This window comes from Oryza brachyantha, chromosome 2 (genome assembly GCF_000231095.2).
Source record: "Oryza brachyantha chromosome 2, ObraRS2, whole genome shotgun sequence".
Taxonomy (NCBI): Eukaryota; Viridiplantae; Streptophyta; class Magnoliopsida; order Poales; family Poaceae; genus Oryza; species Oryza brachyantha.
In genome coordinates this window covers 17,779,283-17,803,517 of record NC_023164.2, presented here as the reverse complement: position 1 = coordinate 17,803,517, position 24,235 = coordinate 17,779,283, and the positions used below count along the sequence as shown (strand labels likewise).

Genomic DNA, 24,235 nt, shown 5'->3' with positions numbered 1-24,235 from the left:
CTAATAGTTAGCTATACTATCGAACTTGCTATAAATCACACATTCACACTGCACTATCCACTGGTCAGTAGTATGAAATGTTCGGTTCACTGGTCAGTAGTAGAAGAAGGGTCCAGCTTTAAGATTTGGGATAGGACACGTGTTACATACGGAATGGAGTCCTACGGATCGTGTAAGGAGTAAAAGACTTCCATGCAACGAAGGCACTTACCAGCGAAACTTTTTCAAAAAACATCGCATAGAATATTTGAACATCTATATAGAACACTAAATATACATGAACATTAAAACTAATTACATATTTATATGAAAAATTGTGAGACAAACCTTTTGAGTTATGTTAATGACGAGTTAATTAGACTTAAAAGATTCGTCTGGTGGTTTTTAGACGAAATCTGATATTTATTTTATAATTAAACAACGTTTAATATTTTAAATATACGAGCATATGCAATGACACGACATCTCTCAAAAAAAAGAAAAAATGTTCCCCCAAAATCTCCTTCCAAAGTTCCAACCGAGCTGCCGCCGCCGCTAAAGCCCTAACGCCGCCTTCTCCCAGCCTCCTCGCTTGCCTTCCGTTTCCGCCGCCTCTCCTCTTCTTCGATTAGGGGGTGCGGCTCGGCTCGCGAACAAGCGTCTTCGATCGAATCCATTCGCGGCGGCGGCGGCTGCGGCGGCGACGTGCGTGTTCCCCGGGGTCTTAGCTTGTGTTTTGGTTTCTAACGAGAGGGTGGAGGAGCATGACGCAGGCGGATAAGGCGGTGATCAGCCTACGCCCGGGCGGCGGCGGCGGCGGCGGCGTCGGTGGCCCGCGCGCCGCCCGCCTATTCCCCTTCGCCGCTTCCACCGGCTCCCTCGACTTCCTCCGCCCTCACCGCGGCGCGTCCTCCGCCTTCGCTGCCAAGGTGACCGCTCAATCTGGGTGTTGATGGGGATTGGCCTAGGGTTTGGGGTCGTCCTTGCGGTGGCTTGGAAGGGGATAGATATATCAGAGGATTGTTGGTTCTCTGCTCTGCTGGTTTGATTGGGTACGTGTATCAGCGGGGGACCTTTTTTCGGGATTACAGGTGCGGAATTAGTTATTTGGTGGTCTGACATCTGCGAGACGGAGTTAATTAAGGCACATTGCTCGTGCTGGCTGATGGGTGTATGGTTTTTTGTTGATACTCCGCAAGAATCTGCTTGGTTTGGAATTTGCACCTACATGTAAGCTGGAGTGCTGGACTGTTGTTCTCGTAGCAGGACAATAACGATTTAATGAATGTGTGCCATTAAGTATATTACTGTTCTTAGTGCAGTACGTCTATTCTTTATCAACAACTAGCACATTGCCTTGCCCATACGTTGTAACGGGATTTATTTTTTTTTAAAAGTATCATAGCATGCTGTTAACATTATTTTTTGCATATGTCATATTTTAATTGTTGCATATATTTGTTATTGATATATGGGTCTATTAATCTCACGGTTCTTTTCTTCTCGTAATAAATAGAGTTAGTAGGAACAGTATATATGGAATCCACCATTATTTTTTCTTTTAAAAATAGAGTACAGATAAGAAAACAAGGAGTTGGTGATGGTGGTAGATTCACTGCCACCACCACTAGCAATGTTTATAGTAGTATAGACTAGCTAAATATTTATGCTTTGCTATGGAGAAATATGAATTATACGCAAGTTAGTATTATTTGGAACTTGTATTTTGGAGATAAAAATAGAACCAACATATAGGACTATTTTAAAATATTTTATATGCATAAAGAAGTAGTTGGTAAAACAATATATAATATAGTTGGTGGATGGCAGATTCACTACCACCACCATTACCTTCTTTTAGAGTAGTATAGACTAGTGTTGAAATTAAAAAAAAATATCAATGTAATTAGTACCAGATGAATGGAGGATGCAAATCGGGCCCTCTATTTGTTCTAAGAATTGCACTCAAGTTACAAGAGGCTTCCATATTGTAATTTGTATTAAGTGCAATAAACCCAGTGTTAGAGACTGTCCAGTTGGTCAAATGAAGGTAGACTGATATTCTTGATTTACAACTTGTTGTTGGCTTGTTTTGTCTGCGTTTTATGTATACTCTGTGTTTCTGGTCTGATTCATTAATTCTATTTGAGTCACCAGAGGTATGTATGGTTTATTGACCTTTGCACGCTGCCATTTGCCTAATCACCTGCAGCTTGGAAACTTACGATTTGAACCTCTTGAGCGGGTTCGTTACAGTAGGCAACAACTTGTTGAACTGCATGAGGTATTTATTTGTTGCTACTTCTTTACTTACTGTATTTCACATGATAAATTTAATTATTATGTAACATTTAGTATATCTATCTGGTGTAATGATACATCTGCTGCATTGACATATTATGCTCAATATATATTTTGAAATTTGCCAGAACTACTAATGGTTGCTTAAAAATAATGATAAGCCAATAATGCGATCTCACTGGATCACTTTCTGGTTTATGAAATTCGGTGGTCAATTTCTCACCTTTATTTTGCACATAATCTTGCATTTTGCATATTTACCTTGCCTTGAGTTGGAGCGGCAGAAAGAAAAGTTATGCTGAAAATTACATATTTGTGCATTGTGGACTGAAGACCTGGAAGTGAGATAATAATCTAGCTATCTAAACTTCACTTCAAGTGGTCTATGACATTTACTGTCTATAACAGCTTTAGGGGTGATTCAATTGCTTGCACTTTTCTATGTTGAATATGAAAGAGTGATTAGAGAATTTGACCTTGGCACTAAAAAATCTCTCTTTTTGTGTTGATCTTTTCTGCTATCTCTGTAGTATAAAATTTGCATGAAATAATTAGTTTCCATAGGATGTTCTATGGCTCCTCATTTCCTTGTAAAGGGAAGTTGAGCATGATCTTGTGTCTTCAAATGACTGAGGAGTACATTAAATGGCATTTGTGGTTAAATCATTCTCAAACATGCTAACCTTTTTTTCCCTTGGAACTTAATGGACTCTTGCAGCAATTCTGTTCCAATACCACTCAAATTTTAATTGCAACACTGATATGAGTGAAGTGCACCAAGTTATGGAACAACCTATATTTTCAGCGAACTTTAAAACCGGTTCTTGAATTCATCTTTTCTTGTTACATACATTGATGGTTTTGCAGATTGTCGATGTACCTGAGAATATCTTGAAACTCAAGCAAAATATTGACATAGAATTCCAAGGTGAAGATGAACATTGGACTAACAATGACTCACATGTGAGAACTCTTCATGTACCTTTTGATTATTCTTCTGTGTTGCAAGTCTTATCTTATTTGCTCAATAAGACTAGCTGCAATTTCAGTTTTCCTGACTAATATCCCGGTTGATGTTTTATGATATCTGGCAGGTGCAAACTCAGTCATATCACCGCTATGCTGAAACGTACAATCGTGACTGGCGTTCACGGTCTGAACAACCTGTACAAACTCCTGGTATTGCTGGTGAAGACATATCTTGGGATAAAATTCGTGAAGCTAAAGAATCATATTTTTCAAGTGGAAAGCAAGATCAATTTAATAATCAAGACAAATTGAGCTCCCAGTTCAGTGCAAAAGCTCAGGTATCTTGAGACAAAATAGTATCAATGAACTGTCAGTAGGTCTGTCAAGGTTTCTTGTTCTGCATATATGCTGATCATTTACAATTGCTATGCTAAACTTCTTGCCTGGTCCTAAGCTATTGTTGGTAGGAAATTTTCCCATAGAGGGGATAATATACTTGTGAAGGATGCATATTGTCACATATACCTGGTTGCAAGCTGCTATTCATCTTGTGGCAATTCTTTCATTTACAAAGCACATGCTGTGTAAATAGTGATGCAATGATGCATGGCCTTCATGGCTTCGATCTAATTATAGTCTTTGGGAGGCAACAACACTAATTTTTCAATGCACCAAGTGACAAGATTGCGTCAAATTCATACTATAATTTTGGCACATATAATTAATTGTATGTTACGGATTACCAGAATGTTTGCTTTGGTATTTGTCAGATGCCGCACAAGTAAAGTTACATGCAAAAGTATTCTGACCATTTTGATTTGATATATGACAATTCTCTGACATTCTCATCTGTGGTAAACATCAGGTCGGTCCCTCATCTGCTCTTGTCAAGGCTGAAGTCCCTTGGTCAAGCAAGAGAGGCAATCTATCCGACAAAGAAAGAGTTCTGAAGACAGTGAAAGGGTATTGTTCTATTTGTGTCATCTTTCCTAATTGTTTTTCTAGTTTCATATTCAGGAAATATATTCTATGATTTGCTCCTTTCCTCCAGTCACTAATGTGCTGTTTTGGACATACTTGCAGCCAAACCTTTTGAACTTAGTATCAATACTTTTTTAAATACTTGTATTTATCACATGAAACGAGTGGAGAAGTATGACTGTATCAGGTCTTATTTATGTTCTTTAGGAGGAATTAGTTTTCAAGATTTTGCTTGTAGAACTGTGTTTATGTCCAAAGAGATGCTTGTTTGTAACTGGAGTGAGTAACCAAACATTATGCACTTTTTTCCATATCTTTATTTGCTGTTTGCTTCACAGTATACTGAACAAATTGACTCCAGAAAAGTTTGATCTTCTTAAGGACCAGTTAATTGAAGCCGGGATCACCACAGTTGATATTTTGAAGGTATGCTTATTTCTTATTGTTTACTCAACTTGCTTTGTCTTTTGACAGTTCCTTGTCATTTACCTCTGGTTTGTTTTTATCTCAGGATGTTATTAGTCTCATATTTGAAAAGGCTGTCCTTGAGCCCACCTTTTGTCCAATGTATGCTCAGCTTTGCTTTGATCTCAATGAAAAGCTACCCTCATTCCCTTCTGAAGATCCTGGTGGCAAAGACATTACATTCAAACGTGTATTGCTGAACAATTGTCAAGAAGCATTTGAAGGTGCTGACAATCTGCGGGCCGAGGTCAATAAATTGACTGGTCCAGACCAAGAAATGGAGAGACGGGATAAAGAAAGGCTAGTGAAGCTTCGGACACTTGGAAACATTCAACTTGTTGGCGAGCTGCTCAAGCAAAAAATGGTCACAGAGAAGATAGTGCACCATATAGTTCAGGTGCGACGCAATCCATGTGACTTTAATTGGACATGGAATTAAATGAGAACCATTAAGTCAAGAATATGCACTGTGCCAGAAGTGCACCTATGGATATTAAGACTGATATTTGTTATCAGTTTGTTTGAATACATGGCACATGGCATCATTTTTTGCAGTTTGCAGTCCTATTGGTTTACTTATGTACGGAATATTTTCTGTAAACAGGTGCTATTAGGTTCTGAAAGCAACACATGCCCTGCTGAGGAAAATGTGGAAGCCATCTGTCAGTTCTTCAACACAATTGGTAAACAGTTGGATGAGAACCCAAAGTCTCAACGATTTAATGATATATATTTCAACCAGCTGAAGGATCTAACAACTAATTCTCAGTTGGCACCACGATTGAGGTTCATGGCACGTGATGTCCTTGATCTTCGTTCAAACAAATGGGTGCCTCGTCGTGAAGAGGTACATGTCCTCAACTTCATCTTTAAATAATATTACTGTCCAGAATGTTTATCTCAGACAACTCTGTAGTTGCTAATAGAAATAAAACCAATTCAGGTTCCTAGTTGCAAGTTAGCACTAAGAACCTTCCTGTATATTGTAAGATACTGTATTCAGTCTCTTAAATGCATTGTTTGTTGGGAACTGCCTAACTATATACATGGTTACAGCAGAAAAATTAGTCATGCTCTGTTTCACATGCTTACAGTCTTCTACCTGAAATTATTTCACTTCAAGTCCTATATACCTTTTCCAAAACTCTAAGGTGGCACCTATTCTAGTGGGCATTGAGCATAACAAATATTTAGATCTTGAATTCTGCTTAATGTTTCTGTTAAGTGATCTGATTTTCTTTTACTACTACGAATATATCTCAGATTCTGTTATTTCTTTCTCAGATGAAAGCTAAGAAACTTAGTGAAATTCATAGAGAGGCGGAAAACAATCTTGGATTGCGTCCAGGATCGACTGCGCACATGAGAACTGGCCGCAGTGGTACTGGAGCGCCACCTTCACCTGGAGCTTTTCCAATGAACCAACCTGGAATAGGTGGCATGATGCCTGTTATGCCTGGATTGAGAAAGATGCCTGGGACACCAGGGCTAGATAATGATACCTGGGAAGTTCTGCGTTCTAAATCAACGCCCAGAACTGATCCCCTTCGGAACCTAACCCCATTGGTCAATAAGCCATCGCCTAATAATTCCAGACTACTTCCTCAAGGCAGTGGAGCATTAATTAGTGGCAAGACAAGTGCACTTGTGGGCAATGGTCACCCGCTATCCCGTCCTGGCCTGCTTGTCACACCATCTCAAACTACAGGACCACCAAAATCACCCATCCCAACTCCATCTGTAGATCCTGTTGTGCAGCCAGCTGCTGCACCCAATTCAAGCTCTACAGGGCTTCAGAAGAAGACCATCTCTCTCCTTAAGGAGTATTACCACATACTGCTTCTAGATGAAGCACAACAGTGCATTGAGGAGCTGAAGAGTCCTGATTACTACCCAGAAGTCGTTAAAGAAGCCATCAGTCTTGCACTTGATAGAGGCACCAATTCCATCAATCCTCTTTTGAGGCTACTGGAGCATCTTTACACGAAGAATATTTTCAAACCGACTGATTTGGAGACTGGATGCTTGCTTTACAGCTCTCTTCTTGATGAACTTGCCATTGACCTTCCAAAAGCTCCAGCACATTTTGGTGAAGTTATTGGGCATCTGGTGTTATCACATTGCCTGGGCATGGAAGCCATTGAGGATACTCTAAAGAAAATTGAGGACAATTTCTTTCGTACTGCAGTATTTGATGCTATTATGAAAACCATCAAAGCAAATCCATCAGGTCAGGCTATCTTAAGCTCGCATGCTGCTAAAATCAACGCATGCAGCAACCTTCTATCCTCGGAATAAATATTCCTTGTAGCTTTGACTAGGCCAGCTTCTACCTCACTGATGTCCTAACTGGAAAGTTACATTGGTTATTTGTTACACGGTAGTTATAACCCATGTTTTTGCTCCTTCAGTTCGAGAAACCACAATACTGAGTTGAGGAACAGCTTTTATGAGCTGTATTTTTTGCAAGATCAGACGACTGCTAATCTTTTCTTGGATAATGAAGTAAAGAAAGAAGCTATAGATATTGCTCTGGTAAGAAGCTGAGATGAACCCGTGGCATTTTGTACACCTCGATGGTTTTAGTGCCATGCGGCCACACATTTTGTAACAAGTTCTTCTGCTTGTTGGAAAGCATATACTATTAGTGCTGGGTACAACTAACTTCATAATTTTAGTCGAAAGTTGAGATCTGATATGATTCTTCCAACCTATCTCATGACAATTTGTTGGGAATTTTACCCGGCTGAATTTAACCCATCAGTTTCAGCCTATTTTCTCCTGTAAACTATGGCATGTGTATTCGCATATGCTCTGTTTGTATCTCGCTTTGTTGCTGGGCATGAATCGACTGGAGGCAAACGTTATGCAAAAAATGCGAGCGATTGAGCATCTAGCCTGTGGTTTGAGACGTACAGGATTATTTACATGAATGTGCATTTTCTTTACAAGCTACCCTACTTTGTAGTGAAGCTAATTTAATCTCCTGTCATGTCAAACAGCAAATTTGGCACGTCTTTGATCCCGGATTGTCTCGACGTATGTAGAACTCACAGTAACGTAATACTACCACCGATTTTCATAAATCTTAAATTTTTGCTGGTAAAAATTTACCATTCTAGTCAATGTTTTCTGACGTACCATATAGCAGGATCACACTAAAAAAGCCGGCACTAGACATCACTTTTACATCGTAAATACTACTAATTTATATTTAGATTTAATATCACTGATCTCTCATAATATCTTAGGTGTTATGTAAAAACCATGTCTTATGCATTTCTTCTCTTCCTTCATTAACTTGTTTGTCACGTCATTTTTTTATCCTATGTGCCGGCTCATTTAATTCTATAGGCATTATCTTAGTCATTATATTGTGAATGCCCTAATTAATCGATCATGTTAGGCTGTGTTCTTTTACCTAACTTATTCTTAGCCTTGCAAGCTCCTTAAACTACTTAAACTACTAAACGATGCACTTTCTATAGTAAAGTTTCTCATAATCTTATCTTTAAAAGTAGATTTTTAACTGTAACAGTTACTTTTGTTGTTTATACTATTAAATAGTTATAACAAAATCAAATAATCTTTAACAAAAAAATATAGCTTTATATGTGCTTAGTAATAATAATGTAATGGTCGCTAACCAAGTGCACTGATTTAGTAGTTTCATATGGACTAGGTACCAGATGGACTAAGGGCCCTATTTGTTTTAGATGACTAATCCATTAGTCCCTAAAAACCTAAATAGGAGGGACTAAAAGGGATTAAAATTGTATTAGTCTATTAGTCACTTTCAGATATACTTATTGGGACTAAAACTTCCTTTGACACATGCTCTCTAACCAAAATTTCTATATATGATATATTTTTAGTCTTTTTAGTTCATCTAACCAAACAATAGGGACTAAAGATTTTAGTCCTGGGACTAATTTTTAGTCCTAGAACTAAAGAACCAAATACCACCTAAAAGAGAAAACAAGATGAAAGATGGTCAGGGGCACTCGATGGCTCAGACACAACAATGCAGCAACAACCCTAAGCTTGTAGGTTTGCGTCTAACACTGTGGTTCCAACGCAAAAAATTGGTTGTTGTGTCTAGTGATGTTTTCATCCTTGGCTCATCAATTTTTATCCTGGTGGGTCCAACAATGTAACATATAATGCTCAATAGAAACCGTTTGATACCAATCAATGGATATACCCTAGTGACTTAAGTACTCTCAATAGAACCTTGATACACTGGCTGCTTTGTTGAGAACGGGCCAACAAGATTGATCCCTTACCCAAATTAACTTCTGGGTTAACGCGCTAACCAACTATAATCTGTACTAATAACTCGACGCATTAAGATTCGTGCTGCCTTGCACATGTCACACACGATGGATCATGGATGGACTCCTAGCAGACCTGGTCTCGTAGGAATTTTTTCTTTCCAACCCACACTACCCGACCCGACCCCTCGACGCTCCCCCTCCCCGCGACCGCGAGAGATACGCAGCCGCAGCCGACACGAAGCCGCCGCCTCCTCCTCCCCCGACCCCCGAGCTCGACGCCCCTCGGAGTAGATTCCGGCGAGCTTCCGCTCCGCTCCTACCTGTTCATTCCGACCCCAGCCCAGCTCGCTTCCTCCCACCCCGCAGCAGCAGCAACCGCCGCCGCCGCCGCCTTATATTACGCTGGTGCCACCTCCTCCAACCTGAGCGCCGCCGCCTCCGGTGAGCCATCGCGAAGGCCCCCTTACCTACCTGGGCGACGCCTGCTCCTCCCAGTCCGTCGCGCCATCCGGAGTGATCCTGTGCTCTCGATGGTAACCCATCTCCCCCCTTTTCCCACAGGACTCTAGGGTTTGGACTTTGGGCGAATGTGGGTTTTGGTCAGCATGTTGCACTGGTTTGGAGATAGACGTGCATTCGTTAAGGATTTGTGTTGATATGTATGAAATACCAAATTTTAGCTGTTCATTACCAATGTATAGAACTTACTACTAATCTGTAGAAATAGTATGTGCATAACTATGGTATACTTTGTAGTTTGGAACATTACTCTTTTTCTTATAACAAAGATGTGGAGTTTGCCTAAAGACTATAATTGCTATACTGATAGCGTGCTGGTTACTTGGCTAGGACTTGTTGTACTATCAATGAATTACTCTTTAGATAAGAAGCTTTCCTGATCGACATAATTACGCATTATTATCACTATCTTGACCATGCTATCAATTTTTTATTTAACAAAGCGGATCCTCGCTTTTATGGTGCAAATATTTTTCAGATCAATGGTTGCTCTGAACATAGTTATTGCCACTTTAGGAATTTGTTGAACACTTGAATTCTGACATGTTTGTAATATCATCAGTTGGTTTCATTCGAACCATTGTTTCTTGATTCTTGAAGCATGCATTCAATCTGAATTTTTCGGGCATCGTGCAGGCTGGGAGGCACACCATTATTCTGATGCAACCATCCCAAAATAGGGGTTCCAGAACATTTATGGATTATAATTCAATTAACCATGCATTGGATGGTATGTATGGTTTTTTTTTGAAAATATAACTAGTGACAGAATGCTTAGATAATAGCTTAGTTAATTTTTGTGTATGATCCTATTGATTATCATGTGATCTTGCAATATTTTATGCATTCTCCTTTTCTCCTCGTGTGGCCTATACTGCATTAGCGACATCATCAGGATTTATTTCATTACTCTCTCCTCTTACATATTATTTGTTGAAGGCTGTTGTTTCAGAAAGGAGAGAGGGTTCTTCAACCACACAATGTAACAGTTGATTTTGGTATTTCTGTTTACAACATTGCTTTCGTTATTGTCTACTGTGTGTCTATTATTAGCGTGCTAGTTGGCATAAATCCAATATACTCAATTATGATTGGAAGTATTTTATTTCTTCACAGGTGCTTATTGATTTATTTTCCTTTTGCACTTCATAAATTTACTCACCGCAACTCTACTGAAATAACAGGAATCTGTGGTCTTTATGAAAGGAAAATTAGGGACATAAACCCAATGGTGCCGAACATAACCTATGACATCACTGACCTCTATAACTTCATTGATGGTCTAGCTGATATCAGTGCACTTGTGTGAGTAAAATAACTTTTAAGATCATCAAGAATTATATCAGATTTTGCTATGCTAATTCACGTGTATTGTATTCATTTAATAAACTTTAACTGCTTTTTTTTCATTTGCATTTGCAGTTATGATCACTCAATTCAGGCATTTCTGCCATATGATCGACAGTGGATAAAGCAAAAGTTGTTTCAACACTTGAAGAAGCTGGCTCAGCGGTAGTGTCGCTGGTTTTGGATTGGTATCTTCTCACCAAAAGCAGACATGTGGTCATAGTTGTCAGAGGTGTTTCCTGTAAAACTATGAGAACTTTACGTTGTGTGCTCATATTCTGGCTAAACTATTTCAGTGGTTCGCCTCAGGCACCCAATATACCAACTTATCTGTTGTGTTCAACTTAAAAGTGTTTGTGAATGAAAGAAAGATTTGGCTGCATATGGCTTTTATCTGTCGTTATTACTGCTTTTCAACCATAGTAGTTCCTTGTGTTGTTGCCATGGTCAGTCCACACGTCAACACAAATACAACCCATGTATTATATTTCAGAACGAATGTTGAGCAGCATTTGGTCATTCAAAGTCGGCCATCTGTTTTGGTGGTGCATTTGTCTAATCCTTATTCTACAGTTCATTACTCAAGATTTACACTGTTCGCTCCAATATTACCACAAGCACAGAAAGAATTTACACGATAAACAGGCTGATCAGAGGCGCGTCTTAGCGCATATGTGAAGGTGCACCGTTTCACATTGTAATAAATTGTTCATTCGGTATGAATGCTAATCAAAGGTAAGTCACAAGTATGAAAAACAAGTAACTGCTATTTGCATAGACAAACCTGACTGCTTGGCACAATCTAGAGATCCAGGCGTTACAATGACTAAAAAAACTTATTAGATGTGATCATGCAAAGTCCAAATGACGAGGAAAAAAATCATGGCAATAACAGGTTGTATGAATCCATAGTTCATGGATGCATCTTCAAAATGAAGACATTCAATATCAAATCAAACAAAACCAACCGATGCCAGGATTTTTCGTCACTTCAGTTGAGCTGAATGGCTGTGCCGTCATCAGTGCTACCTCAAGAGTTTTGTACCAGAATCAGAGCCTGGATAGTAGTTGATCACTGCCTAGGTATAAAAGCCTTAACCCCGATGCCTAGGATTAACACCACCCTTGACCCCAAAACTAGCCTTGACCCCAATCTCAATCGTTGGCGATGGAACAAAGCCACGTGCTTTCATCATTTTGAAGTATTTATTTGCTTCTTCCGTGAACCCCCCTTCGAGGAGGCCTCCTATAATCCTCTCAAACTGTTCAGCCTTCAATACTTTCTTCTTTTCTTCCAAAATCTTGAGGGATTTGCGGGCTCTTTCTTCTTGTCGTGACTTTGCATACATATCGGCAAGGAAAACATGCATCTCCATGGGCTCCTCTCCGGCCTTTCTAATCTTCTGCACTAGTTGTTCAGATTCTTGCACTAGCTGCAACCTAGATAGCCAATCCAGCAAGACAAGGTTGGTCTTAACTCCAGGTTTGAGTCCGTCCTTCTCTAGATTCAACAGGAATTTCAAAGCCTTGTCTAGTTGGTTCTTTGTCATGTAGGCAAGCATCATACCAGCAAGGCAACGATCATCTGGTTCATGCCCAGACCTCCTCATCTGCTCAAACAAGGGATATGCACAGTCAGAGTGACCAGTCCGTCCATATGCTTCTATAAGTGATGTGAATAACTCCGGGGTGGGTTGGTACCCAGCAAGAAACATCATTGTTTTCACCCTCTCGGCTCCATCTGTCATGCCATGCTCAGCAAATGCCTGAATCACATCCATGTATAGTTCCTTGGTGGGTTTGAGCGATTTCTCCAATTCATGTAACAGATTTTCTGCTCGTTTTAGATCTCCAGACTTAAGATGAGCATTGATCATTGATGTGAATAGTTTGATATCTGGTGGAAAGCCTTCCCCCTTAAGAAATTGAAAAGCCTGATTGGCTTGTTCAAGATTCCCCACCTTGCTATACATGTGGACTAAAGTGATGGATATGAGTACATCAGGTGAAATGCCCTTCTCTTTCATTTTACCAAGAATCCTTTCTGCATCTTCCACATGATTTGCTTTAGAGTGAAGATCAATTAACTTAGAGTAATCACGAATGGTTGCGCCAAAAGATTCTTCAGCCAACAGAATTTCAGCAACCTGTAAATTAAAATACAGCTTACATGTTAAACTACAAACAATATTTTAATGTGAGTGGATGAGTGCAGGCTTTCTAAAACTGAATAACAATTGAACAACTTAGCAAAATTCAAGGTACTCCCTCAGTTTCACAAACCATGCATTTAAATGCCAATTGTCCACAAATTGAGGCTTCATTTATATGTAACTAGCCTGACATGGTTAAAGCATGCTGCGATAGTAACATGATACAGAGAAAAGCTGCTGCAGAACTTTGTCAAACATGAGAGAACTGAATAATGTAGTAGCAGTCAATCTGATTATGGAAGTAGCTAAAACTTAGGATGTCAATTGGAGAAGAATGCAATATTCCCTATATTCAAGAACAGGCTATCAACCATGAAAAAAAATCTCAAATAATATATCTTATTGTTTTAAATTTTGAATAAACTGTTAAACAAAATTAGTGGTTAGAAGTTGCATTTTAAAGATTGGTGAAAGTGAGTTATATCGAAAGAGTAGTAATTAGGCTATCGCATCAGCAAAACCACAAGCTATAAAATGTACAATGGAAGAACTCAGAATTCAACTTCAAAGTAATCTACTTGACTAACATGACATCATAAGGCCCGATAGCTTCGAACAAAGGATATATCACCTTGAGGTACAACTCGACATTCCGGGCCTTAACACGCTCAAGCAGCGCCATCCAGTCAGCACGTTTCGGCCAGAGCTCATCCTTCCACTCCTCCATGGCAGGCACCGGGTCTCCTTTCCTTGGATCAACTGCTAGCAGCTTCTCCTCAGCCTTCTTTGCTTTCCCTTCTACAGCCTTGGCCTCCTCTGGCACAAAGTGTGCTTCAGCCTCGGCCGCCCGCTCCACAACCTCACCCCACGTTGGATCCGACAAGTCCAGCCCATGAATCTTGAACTTGATTTCCCCCTTCCTCTGCGGCAAAGCTGTCAGCCTGGGCGCTGGGAGTGCGACAGGGTTAGCAGCCGCCTCGGCCTGGGCGCGCATGTCGTCGAGGCCTCGGTAGAACTCGACCTCCTCAAGCTTCTCACGGGCCCACTTGAAGCGCAGCTCACGTAGCATGTCGCCGCGAATGCCAACGTCCGCCGCGAACCGCGTCATCTCCTTCACCTCGTCGCAGTGGAGGTAGTCCCGTAGCTCGGCGCGGACTCGGTCGCGCTGCATCCCGTCGCGCACGGAGGCGCTGACCTCCCACACCGCCGCCCAGAGGTCGTCGCTGAGCTCGACGGCGTCATCCCCGGGGTCAACGCCCGTGAGGCGGCACATGACGGCCTCCGCGACGAGGCGCAGCATTTCGTCGAGCACGTGGCGGTCATTGGTGGGGAACGCGGCGGCGAGGATCGGCCGGAGCTTGGCGACGAAGCGCGCGAGGAACTCATCGAGGTCCGGGTCGGAGTCCGGCTGCTCCGCATCCCCCTCCTGCTCCGCGTCCGCGCTCGGCTCCAGCTCGGACTGGAGGATCCGGGAGGCGATGGGTGGCGGCGCTTGGAAAGGAGGCGGCGGCGGCGGTGATTCGCCGTGGAGGCCACGCAGGAGGAGGGGACGCGGCGCGTGGGAGGCGGCGAGGGACGGGAGGAGCCGGCGGGTGAGCCTGGAGAGGGTGATGAGGGCTCTCATGGTGGCGGCGGCGGCCGCCCCGGTGGGTGCAGCGGAGGAGGGCAGGAGGCAGTGGGGCGAAAAACCCTACCACGGAGGAAGGGGGAGAAGAGGAAGAAGGTGGGGAGGGGATCGGTCGATCTACACCGTCCATATCTATGATCCAACGGTTGCTTCTTCTTGCACCGCGCTTGTGATCTCGTATTCACTTGTGAACAGTTCATTCGCTACCAAATATAAATATTTCTTATATTTAAAACTCATACTGTAATATAAGCATATTTGTATTGATTCTCATGATTTAAATCATTATAATGATTTTAAAGCCAATTAGATGTTTAGAAAGAGAATCAAATCAATTTGGAATTCAAAAACTGACAGCTGTATTAACTTAAAAAAATCTTTTAACATCTCCTTAATCTATGCTTAATAGTCTATAAATATTTATATTTTAAAACGGGGTCGTACATGTGTACTGTATACCAAAGTGCAAATTCAATTAAAATTATAGTTTAACCCTTCATTTCAAACTCAATGGTTGTAATTTGTACGTGTAAGCAGTTATTGCAAGTTAAATGATAGATATAGTTTTCACAGGTGCAAATGATAGACATAAAAAGGGGAAAATACTAAAGGTGCTGTGAAAAAATGTCAGGACAAAATGAAAATACTACTGATCATTAAAAAAAACACGCACATGCGTATGCGCTTTTAACATTAATTTTGTATGCCAGGTATTAGAGCATCTGTTACCTCGAAGGTATATATTAGGGGTGTTTGTTTCTACCGACTTATTTTTGTCACTAGTCATATTGGATATTTGGATATTAATTTGAAGTATTAAACATAGACTAATAAAAAAGTAATTTCATAAATGAGAGCTAATCCGCGAGATGAATTTTTTAAGCCTAATTAATCCATAATTAACAAATGTTTACTGCAGCATCACATAGGCTAATCATGGATTAATTAGGCTCATTAGATTCGTCTCGCGAATTAGTTATAGGTTTTATTAATAGCCTATGTTTAATACTTTAAATTAGTGTCCAAACATTCGATATGACATGGGGCTAAAAAATTTATCCCATCTAAATAACCCCTTAATACAGTGATATAATGATGCGAATACGTGTATACGTGTGTCGTCTACGTATAATCGAGAAAAATGAACCACCATACAAAAACTCCAGGTAGGTGTAACCGTGTAAGCACAAATAAAGGGTTTATTTGCAAGTTTCATACTATTGTTTCGCTTTTGTTTGTACTTATATCCTTAATTTTAATATTATTTTCGACCAAATTTATTTTTCAGCATTATCTTCGGATTGCTAAGCATAAATGTTATTCATTTACAAATATACCATTTGATTTTTTCTGTAAAAAAAACCATAGTCCCTTTCAGACAAGCGAATTCCAAACTTTTCAGTAGAGCTCTCTGCAAAAGCATCACGGGAAAATTTCACTGGCCAAAAAGAAAAAACGAAAAGCAAAACAAAATGCCGCGAGGCGCGGCCGCGCGGGGGCGCCCCTCTCTTCTTCCCCAATTCAGACCTCCGTTCCCTTCTCTCCCCCCCGCGTTCTCCACGTCTCCACCCAACTCCAATGCCCTCCAAACCCTAGCCCATAACCCCTCCCGCCTTGCTGCCATGCCAGATCTGAGCACCGTCTGCCTCCCCCTCCCACCGGAACTCCCCCGCGACGCCGCCGGTGAGTCGGTTGGCGATGGCCACCAGGCCGGAGGCGACGCCGCCGCCGTCGCCGCCGCAGCGGCGGTGTCGGCTACGGCGGAGGCGGAGGCGGGGGCGGAGGTGAAGGCGGAATCCGCCTCCGGTGGAGGTGCTGGTGGAGGAGGAGGAGGTGGCGACGGCGCCCCTGTTCTCCCGGTGGAATGCCGGTGGAGCGGCCGCGTGCGCAGCTTCACCACCGCGGGCGCGGACGCTGTCCCCGCCTGCCCCGCCCCGCGCCGCGGGGGCGGAAAAAAGCCGCCCTCCGCGCCGTCGCCTTCGTCCGCGGTGGCGCCCGCGCCTGCGCAGCCGTCAGGTCGGCCGCTCGAGGAGTACGTTAGGGAGTGGCAGGCGAAGAAGGCGGCGCTCGGCGTGCCGGCCCGCCGCTGCGAGCTGCCTTTTCTGACCGGCGCACCCAAGGCGGTATGCGTTTTTGCTCCTACTTCGATAGAGTAACAAATGCTTGAGCTTACTCAGAAGTCAGAACTTCTGTTTGAACAAGATGCCTGTCTTTGTATGGGCTGGTCGAGCGAAATTATGACTCTGAAAATGACCTAGGCGTTTTTACATGAGCAAACTTGAGTAAATAATAATATATAGTTATATACCATGCGGGTATTGGAAAAACCTTATAGATGAGATGCTTAGACTGGTAATGCATTTTTACATATAAGATTAATATGTAATGCAGCAGTTTTAAAACATATCTGACCATATGAAGCTTTAAGTGTGCTGTAGCTCTTGCGTCTTTTGCAGATTTACTTCCTCTAGTTGTAAATTCTTAGAAACTTAGAAGCATGTGCTCAATTTTCTGTGTATCTGAATTTTGAACAACTGTGTATTTCGAGCACTTTTTATTATCATATTAAGATGACTTGAGTAGATTGGTCATAAGACATACTCTCATATCATTATACTCTAAATAGTATGTAAAGACAATATTTTTTTGACTGAAGGGAGCAGCACTGTAGCAGTAACAGACTTTAATATGGAGGGGAACACATAACTTTGACAGTTCTGGAAAAGATTTAGGGTCTCCTCTCACTTCAACAGTTATAGGAAGATGCTTACATCCCAACTTAATACTCATCAAACTTATACTCGCATTTCCTTCTAAAAACAGCAGCCCATTAATTTGATCAATGACAAATTTTGATTACTGAATGGACTTTTCGGGTGTGGATTTAACTGTTTCCTATGAATTTTTTTGTGTAAATCTGGCAGTACAAGCAGTGTTTACATCAAGCTTACTAGTTTTGTTATTGTTCTTTTCTGTTTTCTTAGCAGCTCACGCCATGTTTATCCCTGCACAGGTTGAATGCCGATTATGCTCTAAAATTATTTATCCTGGAGAGGAAATAAAATGTTCAATTAGCCGTTGCGAAGAAATGTTCCATCTAACTTGTGCAGCAGAAGATACTGCAAACTTCATTGCAGAAAGCTTCAAATGCCCTCAGCACGTAAGCTCTGGCATCTGCTAAATGACTAGTGCACATGATGAAACTGTATTTGCTAAAGAACTACTCTAAATAAAATTCAGTTCTGAAAATTTTACGCTTCTCTGGCCGTCTTGTTTAATTTCATACATTTACATGTTTTGCATGTCTATACTCTACTCGGATAATTGTTACTTTCATGCAATGTAGACAGTGGAGTACATTTGTGCATTATATGGTCCCTTGAGGCCAAGGGATGCATTATACACAGTCACAGCTATGAGTAATAAATATGTTAATACTGTGTCAATTATACCTCTGTAGTTTTGGTCATCTGTATTAAACCTATTGTCAGTTTGTGGCCAACAAGAAATTTTGGGTGGTACAAATTTATGCAATATGTATAGGGAAGAAATATATTTAAGGGGAACCTGGGAATACCTTATTATTAACTTTGAGCTGGTCTTATTCTATGACCATTTTTTTTTTGAATTTCCTATTTTAGCCTGGAACATTCAGTTTGGCTCCATGTTTATCTTTTTGATGGAAAAAAAATCAATGTAGTGAGGCCCAAGTCACTGACCATACATTGCATGTGCTCGCACCACATTGCCATGGCATGGAAGACTGGTTTTTTATCCAGCGAAGAGTATGGAAGGTTTGTGTCCTAAAACAAACCAGACCTAACAAGTTGCTGCCCAAACAGAAGTACTTTCTGAAGTGAAATGTAGAGTGTTGGTATTCATCAATTGTCCTGCTAGAAACTTCTCACCTGAGAGTTTTGTCTGTAGCCAAGGAGAAAAAGTTGCCACAGTCCATGTTGCAGTTATAAATCTCGTTTTCTTGGTGTTATGTTTCACTTCTTGCAATTGGATTAATAGTGATAGCTTTACTTGTACTTGCATTAATTTAAATTTATCTCCAATCAGGGTTGTATGGTATGTAAGCAAAAGATGTTTTTTTGGCGTTGTGGGCGATGTACAGTTGCAGCACATACAAAATGTGCACCATGGCCATTAATTCATCTAAAAGATGACCAAGGAAGTGCTATCTGCTGGAGGCATCCCTCTGACTGGCTCCTTCAAAATGAGGTCTATCCTTTTACCCTTTAGATCTTCCGCTTTATATTCTTAGACTTGTAAAGAAAACAAACTTCTAGTACAATATGATATTTATTGAAGATCCAAGAAAAACAATTTGAGTGCAAAACTATTCCTCCCTTGATGTGCATTTTCATCTTTCTGTCTGTGCAACTAACTTGATTTTGTTTTACTATGTGTTGTATTATTTTAATACCATTTAGCCGATTATCGCTTTGTATGGATATCAAATTGCCATCATATAGAATCATTTTCTCAACTGAACCTAGTGAATTTAAGACATGTTTTCCAAGTTTCATGGTCTTAACCTCTCCCCCATTTTAACTCATCTTGTTTATATAATCTTGTTTGATATTGCGAGAAATTATTTACTGTATTAACTCTTTTTTTTCTAGAATACATGTTTTGGATAAGTAAAGAGTCTCATTCTTTGTTTTTCTTTCATCTTATCATAATATTGCTGCTATTAGCTGGGTGCTTAGACTTCTAGCAAGTTAGCGCAAGCATTTCGCATGAATGTATGTGCATCGAAGTCCGTTCGGTGCAGCTGTGACTGTGACACTAATATGACAACCTTTTTGTTTCTTTTACTGGCACTCCTCCACAATTTGGTCAAACTGCATACTCTAACGTGTTTGGTCCTGTTCTTGCTAATGAGGTCGTATTATCTCCTAATAAAATGATCGGCATTTGTGCTTCTATTCTTCATAAACCAAGAATTCTGTCATGTGGTGCGTCTTTGTTTTTATTGTTTGCTTCCAACAAGAGGTGAATGCTTGTTTCATAGTTTCAAGCACAATACTGATGTCTCCATTGCATTCTACAGTTTTTATTCTAATTTGGATTGTGGGAGATTAATAAAGTCATAATGTGTTGCTATTTCAATTACTTCTTTGGAGAATACCTTGAAAGAGTCATTTTCTGTGCCCTTCTCGTAATATTTGTAATGTTTTGAGGTGGCTGACAGGACTACTCTGTTTAATGGTGGCAGAATGCTGACTTGACGAACAGCATAGAGGTTAGTGTTGTGTATGATATAACTCTATGCTTGCTATATTTGTTTCATGCTGTTTTTAGATGATGCCATTGTGCACATTCTAGTTATTTATCCCTGGAATACCTGGATGCTTTAATGATAGGTTTCTGGGCGTTTTTCTCTAGTATTTTGGGGATTCTGCTAAAGCAGCGGTCCTCACACATTCTAAAATAAGTGGTATTTTGGGATGCACGTTTTTGCCTACCTTTTCACATTGGCTGATACACTATATATAGGATGCCACATATTATTATCTGTATTTTTAGTACATTGTATGTAAAATTTTAGTTAGCAAAGCTGTAGTTTGGAGACACAAAAGTTGAAAAAATCAGTTAATTTAGAACAGGAGAGGTGGTTCTTTTTATGAAACTTGCTTTTACTGCCCTAAAGAACATCAGCAGAGCATTGAAATTCATGAAGATTGATGAGGAACATATTTGTTCCACTAATGCTTTAAACCCTTGGAGAAGTATTTGAATGTTTTCTCGTTCCAACCAAAATATAATATTTTCTTCAGAAAATTGAGCGTGTTTCCTGTGAAATGTTTCTTGATGGCCACGCTGACATGTTTGTTTCATAGGAAGTATTTTGCCGGCTACCTCTTCCATATGTTAGTGAAGACTTCAAGATTGATTCGACAATCAGGGATTTCACTGCAGCTGTCTGCAAACCACCACCCTTCACATTTATCAGGCGCAGTATCCTAAAGTTGTAGTCACAAAATGAATTTCCTCTTCGTCTGCTTTTCATTTCCACATATCCTATCTGTTTTCTTAATATTTTTGATAGATGTATATTTAATCAAGAAAAAACGTCCTGGTTCTCGCGCGGAGGCTGGGTGCACAAACTGCAGTGCTGATTCTACTTGCAAAGATGACTGTGAATGCAGGTAACCATTCTTACTTTGCCAATACATTCAATAGACAGAAGTTTTCACAAAAGCTCTAGTTTGATTCCTGCAAAAATACTTCATTGTTCTCTAAAAATGACACCAATGTGCTGTTCTAGCAAAACTGCAAAAGAATATGCATGTCTCAGCACGTTGTTCCTTGTTTACTTGTATTGTTATCTTTTGGACTTTATGCTGCAAATTTCAAAAGTATAATTGAATGCAATCATTTTTTAAGCCGAATTTATCATTATCACTATCATGTAAAGAACTTGTTGTTAGATGTCGACCTCATGCATTAAAGGATGACCAGTAAGACTTGATACCCTCTTTTTCTCAATTCATTTTAATCAAATGTAGTCTGACAATTTTTTTTTTAAAAAAATCATTACATTACACATTACTTATGCGTGGAGCTTATCATTTGTCATTTTTCTATACAAATCCTTGTCTGCTTTTGATGACATGTAGCTAATGCTACCGTAGCATCACGGTATTTTAGCATCCACATGGTAATCATTTCAACCATGTTCTCTCCTCTGCCATTCAAAAATTTGAGTACTCTTGCCACTATTCTGTTACTACACATCTCTCTTTTATGTTCTAAATTTTTGTTTGCACTCTATTAGGGGCCTTTACATGAGTTGTTCCAAGAATTGTCACTGCTCAGAGATGTGTACGAATAAACCATTCCGCAAGGATAAAAAAATAAAAGCTGTTAAGGTAATTATGTCCTGCAAATCTTCTTGATTTCATTAAGAACATAGATTACCATTGCATTCTTCCCTACCTGTGTAACACTTTCAGCATCTATATTATGTATATAATTGCATGCGCTGGTATTATCTGTAATATCTTTTCAAAACTGTCAATTTCCTCATTTGTCTAAGAGCTTGTGCTGATAGCTGAGTGTTGTATCATCACAAAAACTGCTGATTACATTATTTAAGTTTTACCTAAACTTGGACCTGAGCTTCTAACGTTAAAAACTAATTAGAGAAGTATGCAATGCAACATTTGACAGTTTCCAAACTACTCAAGTCCACAGACCCACTTTGTTTGATTCTTTAATGTAAAATGTCATATGGCTATGATAAGATCTGTTTGAAGTTGGCATGGTGTGAAATGTAGATTAGTTTCTCCTTCTGTTGACGCCACTGGGCACCATCATTCTTCATTCGATAGAGAGAATAAATCGGGTAATTGCAGCTACTTCTTTTATATACAGACAAAACGATGTGGATGGGGTGCTATTTCTTTGGAGCCATTGGAAAAAGGTGATTTTATAATTGAGTATGTTGGCGAAGGTACAAGCAATTCTACCGTTTGAATTTTTGTAATACTAATGCATATTCTTTGGTAGACTGTATTATATGTCGTTGTGGAGTCACATTATGTGTTTCCACTTTCCAGTCTCTCTACCACATTTCCACCAGCCTAATTCACCCAATTTAACTGATGATCCTACCTCTGCATAAATTATGCCAACCTGCAAGTTGCTACTGCATAATTTGTTCTAGTGATCACTATGTCAAAAGGATGGTAAAGTTCACGATAATCTAATGCTATCCAATAACTGTAATCACTCATAAAGTAACTCATTGGTAGATAGCATGAACAAGCCTGTTAGTGCATCTGTTTAATGGGAAGGTGTGTCAATTTTAGATGAAAATTTATATTAATTTGACAATTGAAGAAATAGTGTATATTTTATCCAATCTTATAACATAGCTACAATTATGAACATGGGCAATTGTTTTTTGTACCACTTATCCTTGTGACCTTAGCCTGTTTTTGACCGAAATGACCATTAGCTATTCCTTTTAGAAACATCACTTTAGTCTTCAAGGTCACAATTTTTTTTATTATCCCTTTTGCTGTTTGTAATTGAGTTTTATGTAACTCAGGTATAGCATCATATTTTTGTCAATAAGAAACAAGCTAACTAAAATTGCAGGCTTGATTCTTAACTATTTGCTACTACCTCCATTTCATATTGTAAGACTTTCTAGCCTTGTCTAAATTCATTCATTGATAAATGTATATAATTTATATATGTCTAGATTCATTAGCATCCATATGAATCTAGACAATGCTAGAAAGTCTTACATTGCGAAACGGAGGGAGTATCGAAGTAGCTGCAACGACTTAGTCCTGTGCTCATTTATTTCTTTTAAATGTTTTTCTGATGTATTTTGAACCCTATTCCAGTCATCAATGATGCGACATGTGAACAAAGACTTTGGGACATGAAACGGCGTGGCGATAAAAACTTTTACATGTGTGAAATCAGCAAAGATTTCACAATAGATGCAACATTTAAAGGAAACACGTCACGTTTTCTAAATCACAGTTGTGATCCCAACTGTAAACTAGAAAAATGGTAATTACATCTTTTCAGAAAGGCTCTGTACTTGGTGAGTTCATGAACAATATTAAATGATCCATGTTCCTGATTGCCCATATGGCTTTTATAGGCAAGTTGATGGTGAGACAAGAGTCGGTGTTTTTGCCTCGCGTTCCATCAAAGTTGGGGAACACTTAACTTATGACTACAGGTATGTGCATGCAATAGTTTTGTTTTATCATATTTTTAAAGAGCCTAAGGCACCTTAACTGAAAAGGCCATAATGAATACAATATTGTAATATGGAGACATGATTTATTTATTTATTTATTTTTATTTTCATGAATCCAATCAGCATCTGTATAAGTTCTAATACGTTAATTAGGAGAGAGCATTGAATGGCGACTATCATCCCCACAGGCCACAGCGAGAAAGAAAGATTTTTCTCCAGTAGTCCTGCAAGTGATTAATGTTTTTCCTATGAGTGGCAGTAACAATAGTCCACGTTGGTTTTCAGGTTCGTGCATTTCGGGGAGAAGGTTAAGTGCTATTGTGGGGCACACAATTGTCAAGGCTACCTGGGCAGCCAAATTAAGAATCCTACGCAGAATGCTCTTGCAATTGCAGCGTTGGATGACCAGTTGCTTGGGTCTCTGCCAACACAACAGGACACCGCTGCCTCAAGACACAAACCGATGACACATTTGTTACCCTGGACCAACTGTATAGAGGTACCATTTAACTTGAGAAGCAAACGGAAAATAAACCGGATATGCTGGGGATGCAAAAGGAAAAGATCTGCCATTGCAGTTACATCTCCTACAAACATACCAATGCCAGTTACTGAAGCTACTGTACCCTTGCCATAGAGCTTTGGCCTGAATTGGCGATAGCTGAAGTCGCTTCTCATTTGTATAATATAGGGTAACACACATGACATTGATTTTTGAACGATTCTTTCGCATTGCTCATCTATTCACCCATCCCTCCAAAAATGTTGTTGTAATTTGTTACAACATTCATTTGATTAAATAGTCAGTTTGTTTAATTTACAGTTCGCTGAGAATGCACGACTATCTTGTGCTCCAGATATCCTAAAGAGTTCACGA

At 40.0% G+C, this 24,235-nt stretch overlaps 4 protein-coding genes across 6 annotated transcripts; 3 read left to right on the top strand and 1 right to left on the bottom strand.

Moving 5' to 3' along the window:
* Nucleotides 1-484: 484 nt before the first annotated feature.
* LOC102706539 (eukaryotic translation initiation factor-like) lies at nt 485-7,639 on the top strand. Of its 2 annotated transcripts, XM_040520673.1 has the most exons (10): nt 485-908; nt 2,192-2,263; nt 3,148-3,243; nt 3,375-3,587; nt 4,115-4,212; nt 4,569-4,656; nt 4,742-5,092; nt 5,300-5,542; nt 5,980-6,925; nt 7,107-7,639. In XM_040520673.1, the coding sequence occupies exons 1-10, from the start codon at nt 744-746 to the stop codon at nt 7,130-7,132; spliced, it is 2,298 nt and encodes a 765-aa protein (XP_040376607.1). In that variant the 5' UTR covers nt 485-743; the 3' UTR covers nt 7,133-7,639. The 2 variants fall into 2 exon arrangements, with proteins under 2 accessions (XP_040376607.1, XP_015689491.2); XM_015834005.2 differs by having other exon boundaries at nt 5,980-7,230.
* Nucleotides 7,640-8,702: 1,063 nt separating this feature from the next.
* Nucleotides 8,703-11,220, top strand: LOC102705044. Its single transcript, XM_006647436.3, has 5 exons — nt 8,703-8,834; nt 9,104-9,505; nt 10,128-10,221; nt 10,676-10,796; nt 10,914-11,220. The coding sequence occupies exons 1-5, from the start codon at nt 8,703-8,705 to the stop codon at nt 11,005-11,007; spliced, it is 843 nt and encodes a 280-aa protein (XP_006647499.2). The 3' UTR covers nt 11,008-11,220.
* Nucleotides 11,221-11,409: 189 nt separating this feature from the next.
* LOC102704773 (pentatricopeptide repeat-containing protein At3g16010) lies at nt 11,410-14,668 on the bottom strand. The gene is made up of 2 exons (XM_006647435.3): nt 13,623-14,668; nt 11,410-12,985 (listed from the first exon to the last, which is right to left on the bottom strand). Exons 1-2 carry the CDS (start codon nt 14,613-14,615, stop codon nt 11,933-11,935), a joined length of 2,046 nt encoding a protein of 681 aa, XP_006647498.1. The 5' UTR covers nt 14,616-14,668; the 3' UTR covers nt 11,410-11,932.
* A 1,462-nt stretch (nt 14,669-16,130) lies between these two features.
* Nucleotides 16,131-24,230, top strand: LOC102704487 (histone-lysine N-methyltransferase ASHR3-like). 2 transcript variants are annotated; one of them, XM_006647434.3, is made up of 11 exons: nt 16,131-16,741; nt 17,632-17,778; nt 18,684-18,845; nt 19,846-19,872; nt 20,471-20,588; nt 20,680-20,779; nt 21,409-21,502; nt 22,008-22,086; nt 22,991-23,162; nt 23,257-23,337; nt 23,644-24,230. In XM_006647434.3, the coding sequence occupies exons 1-11, from the start codon at nt 16,241-16,243 to the stop codon at nt 23,993-23,995; spliced, it is 1,833 nt and encodes a 610-aa protein (XP_006647497.2). In that variant the 5' UTR covers nt 16,131-16,240; the 3' UTR covers nt 23,996-24,230. The 2 variants fall into 2 exon arrangements, 1 of the variants encoding a protein (XP_006647497.2); XR_005811200.1 differs by having other exon boundaries at nt 16,452-16,741; nt 19,822-19,872; nt 20,475-20,588.
* The last annotated feature ends 5 nt before the right edge of the window (nt 24,231-24,235 follow it).

Excerpts from the sequence above, each read along its gene's own strand:
- LOC102704487 (XM_006647434.3), top strand. The coding sequence starts at position 16,241 with ATGCCAGATCTGAGCACCGTCTGCCTCCCCCTCCCACCGGAACTCCCC. Across the intron at positions 17,779-18,683 it reads GCTTCAAATGCCCTCAGCAC|GGTTGTATGGTATGTAAGCA; the intron begins GTAAGCTCTGGC and ends ATCTCCAATCAG. Across the intron at positions 23,338-23,643 it reads CACTTAACTTATGACTACAG|GTTCGTGCATTTCGGGGAGA; the intron begins GTATGTGCATGC and ends GTTGGTTTTCAG.
- LOC102706539 (XM_015834005.2), top strand. The coding sequence starts at position 744 with ATGACGCAGGCGGATAAGGCGGTGATCAGCCTACGCCCGGGCGGCGGC. Across the intron at positions 3,244-3,374 it reads GGACTAACAATGACTCACAT|GTGCAAACTCAGTCATATCA; the intron begins GTGAGAACTCTT and ends GATATCTGGCAG. Across the intron at positions 4,657-4,741 it reads CCACAGTTGATATTTTGAAG|GATGTTATTAGTCTCATATT; the intron begins GTATGCTTATTT and ends TTTTTATCTCAG.
- LOC102705044 (XM_006647436.3), top strand. The coding sequence starts at position 8,703 with ATGGCTCAGACACAACAATGCAGCAACAACCCTAAGCTTGTAGGTTTG. Across the intron at positions 10,222-10,675 it reads AATTAACCATGCATTGGATG|GAATCTGTGGTCTTTATGAA; the intron begins GTATGTATGGTT and ends CTGAAATAACAG. Across the intron at positions 10,797-10,913 it reads GCTGATATCAGTGCACTTGT|TTATGATCACTCAATTCAGG; the intron begins GTGAGTAAAATA and ends TTGCATTTGCAG.
- LOC102704773 (XM_006647435.3), bottom strand. The coding sequence starts at position 14,615 with ATGAGAGCCCTCATCACCCTCTCCAGGCTCACCCGCCGGCTCCTCCCG. Across the intron at positions 12,986-13,622 it reads ATGTCGAGTTGTACCTCAAG|GTTGCTGAAATTCTGTTGGC; the intron begins GTGATATATCCT and ends TTTAATTTACAG.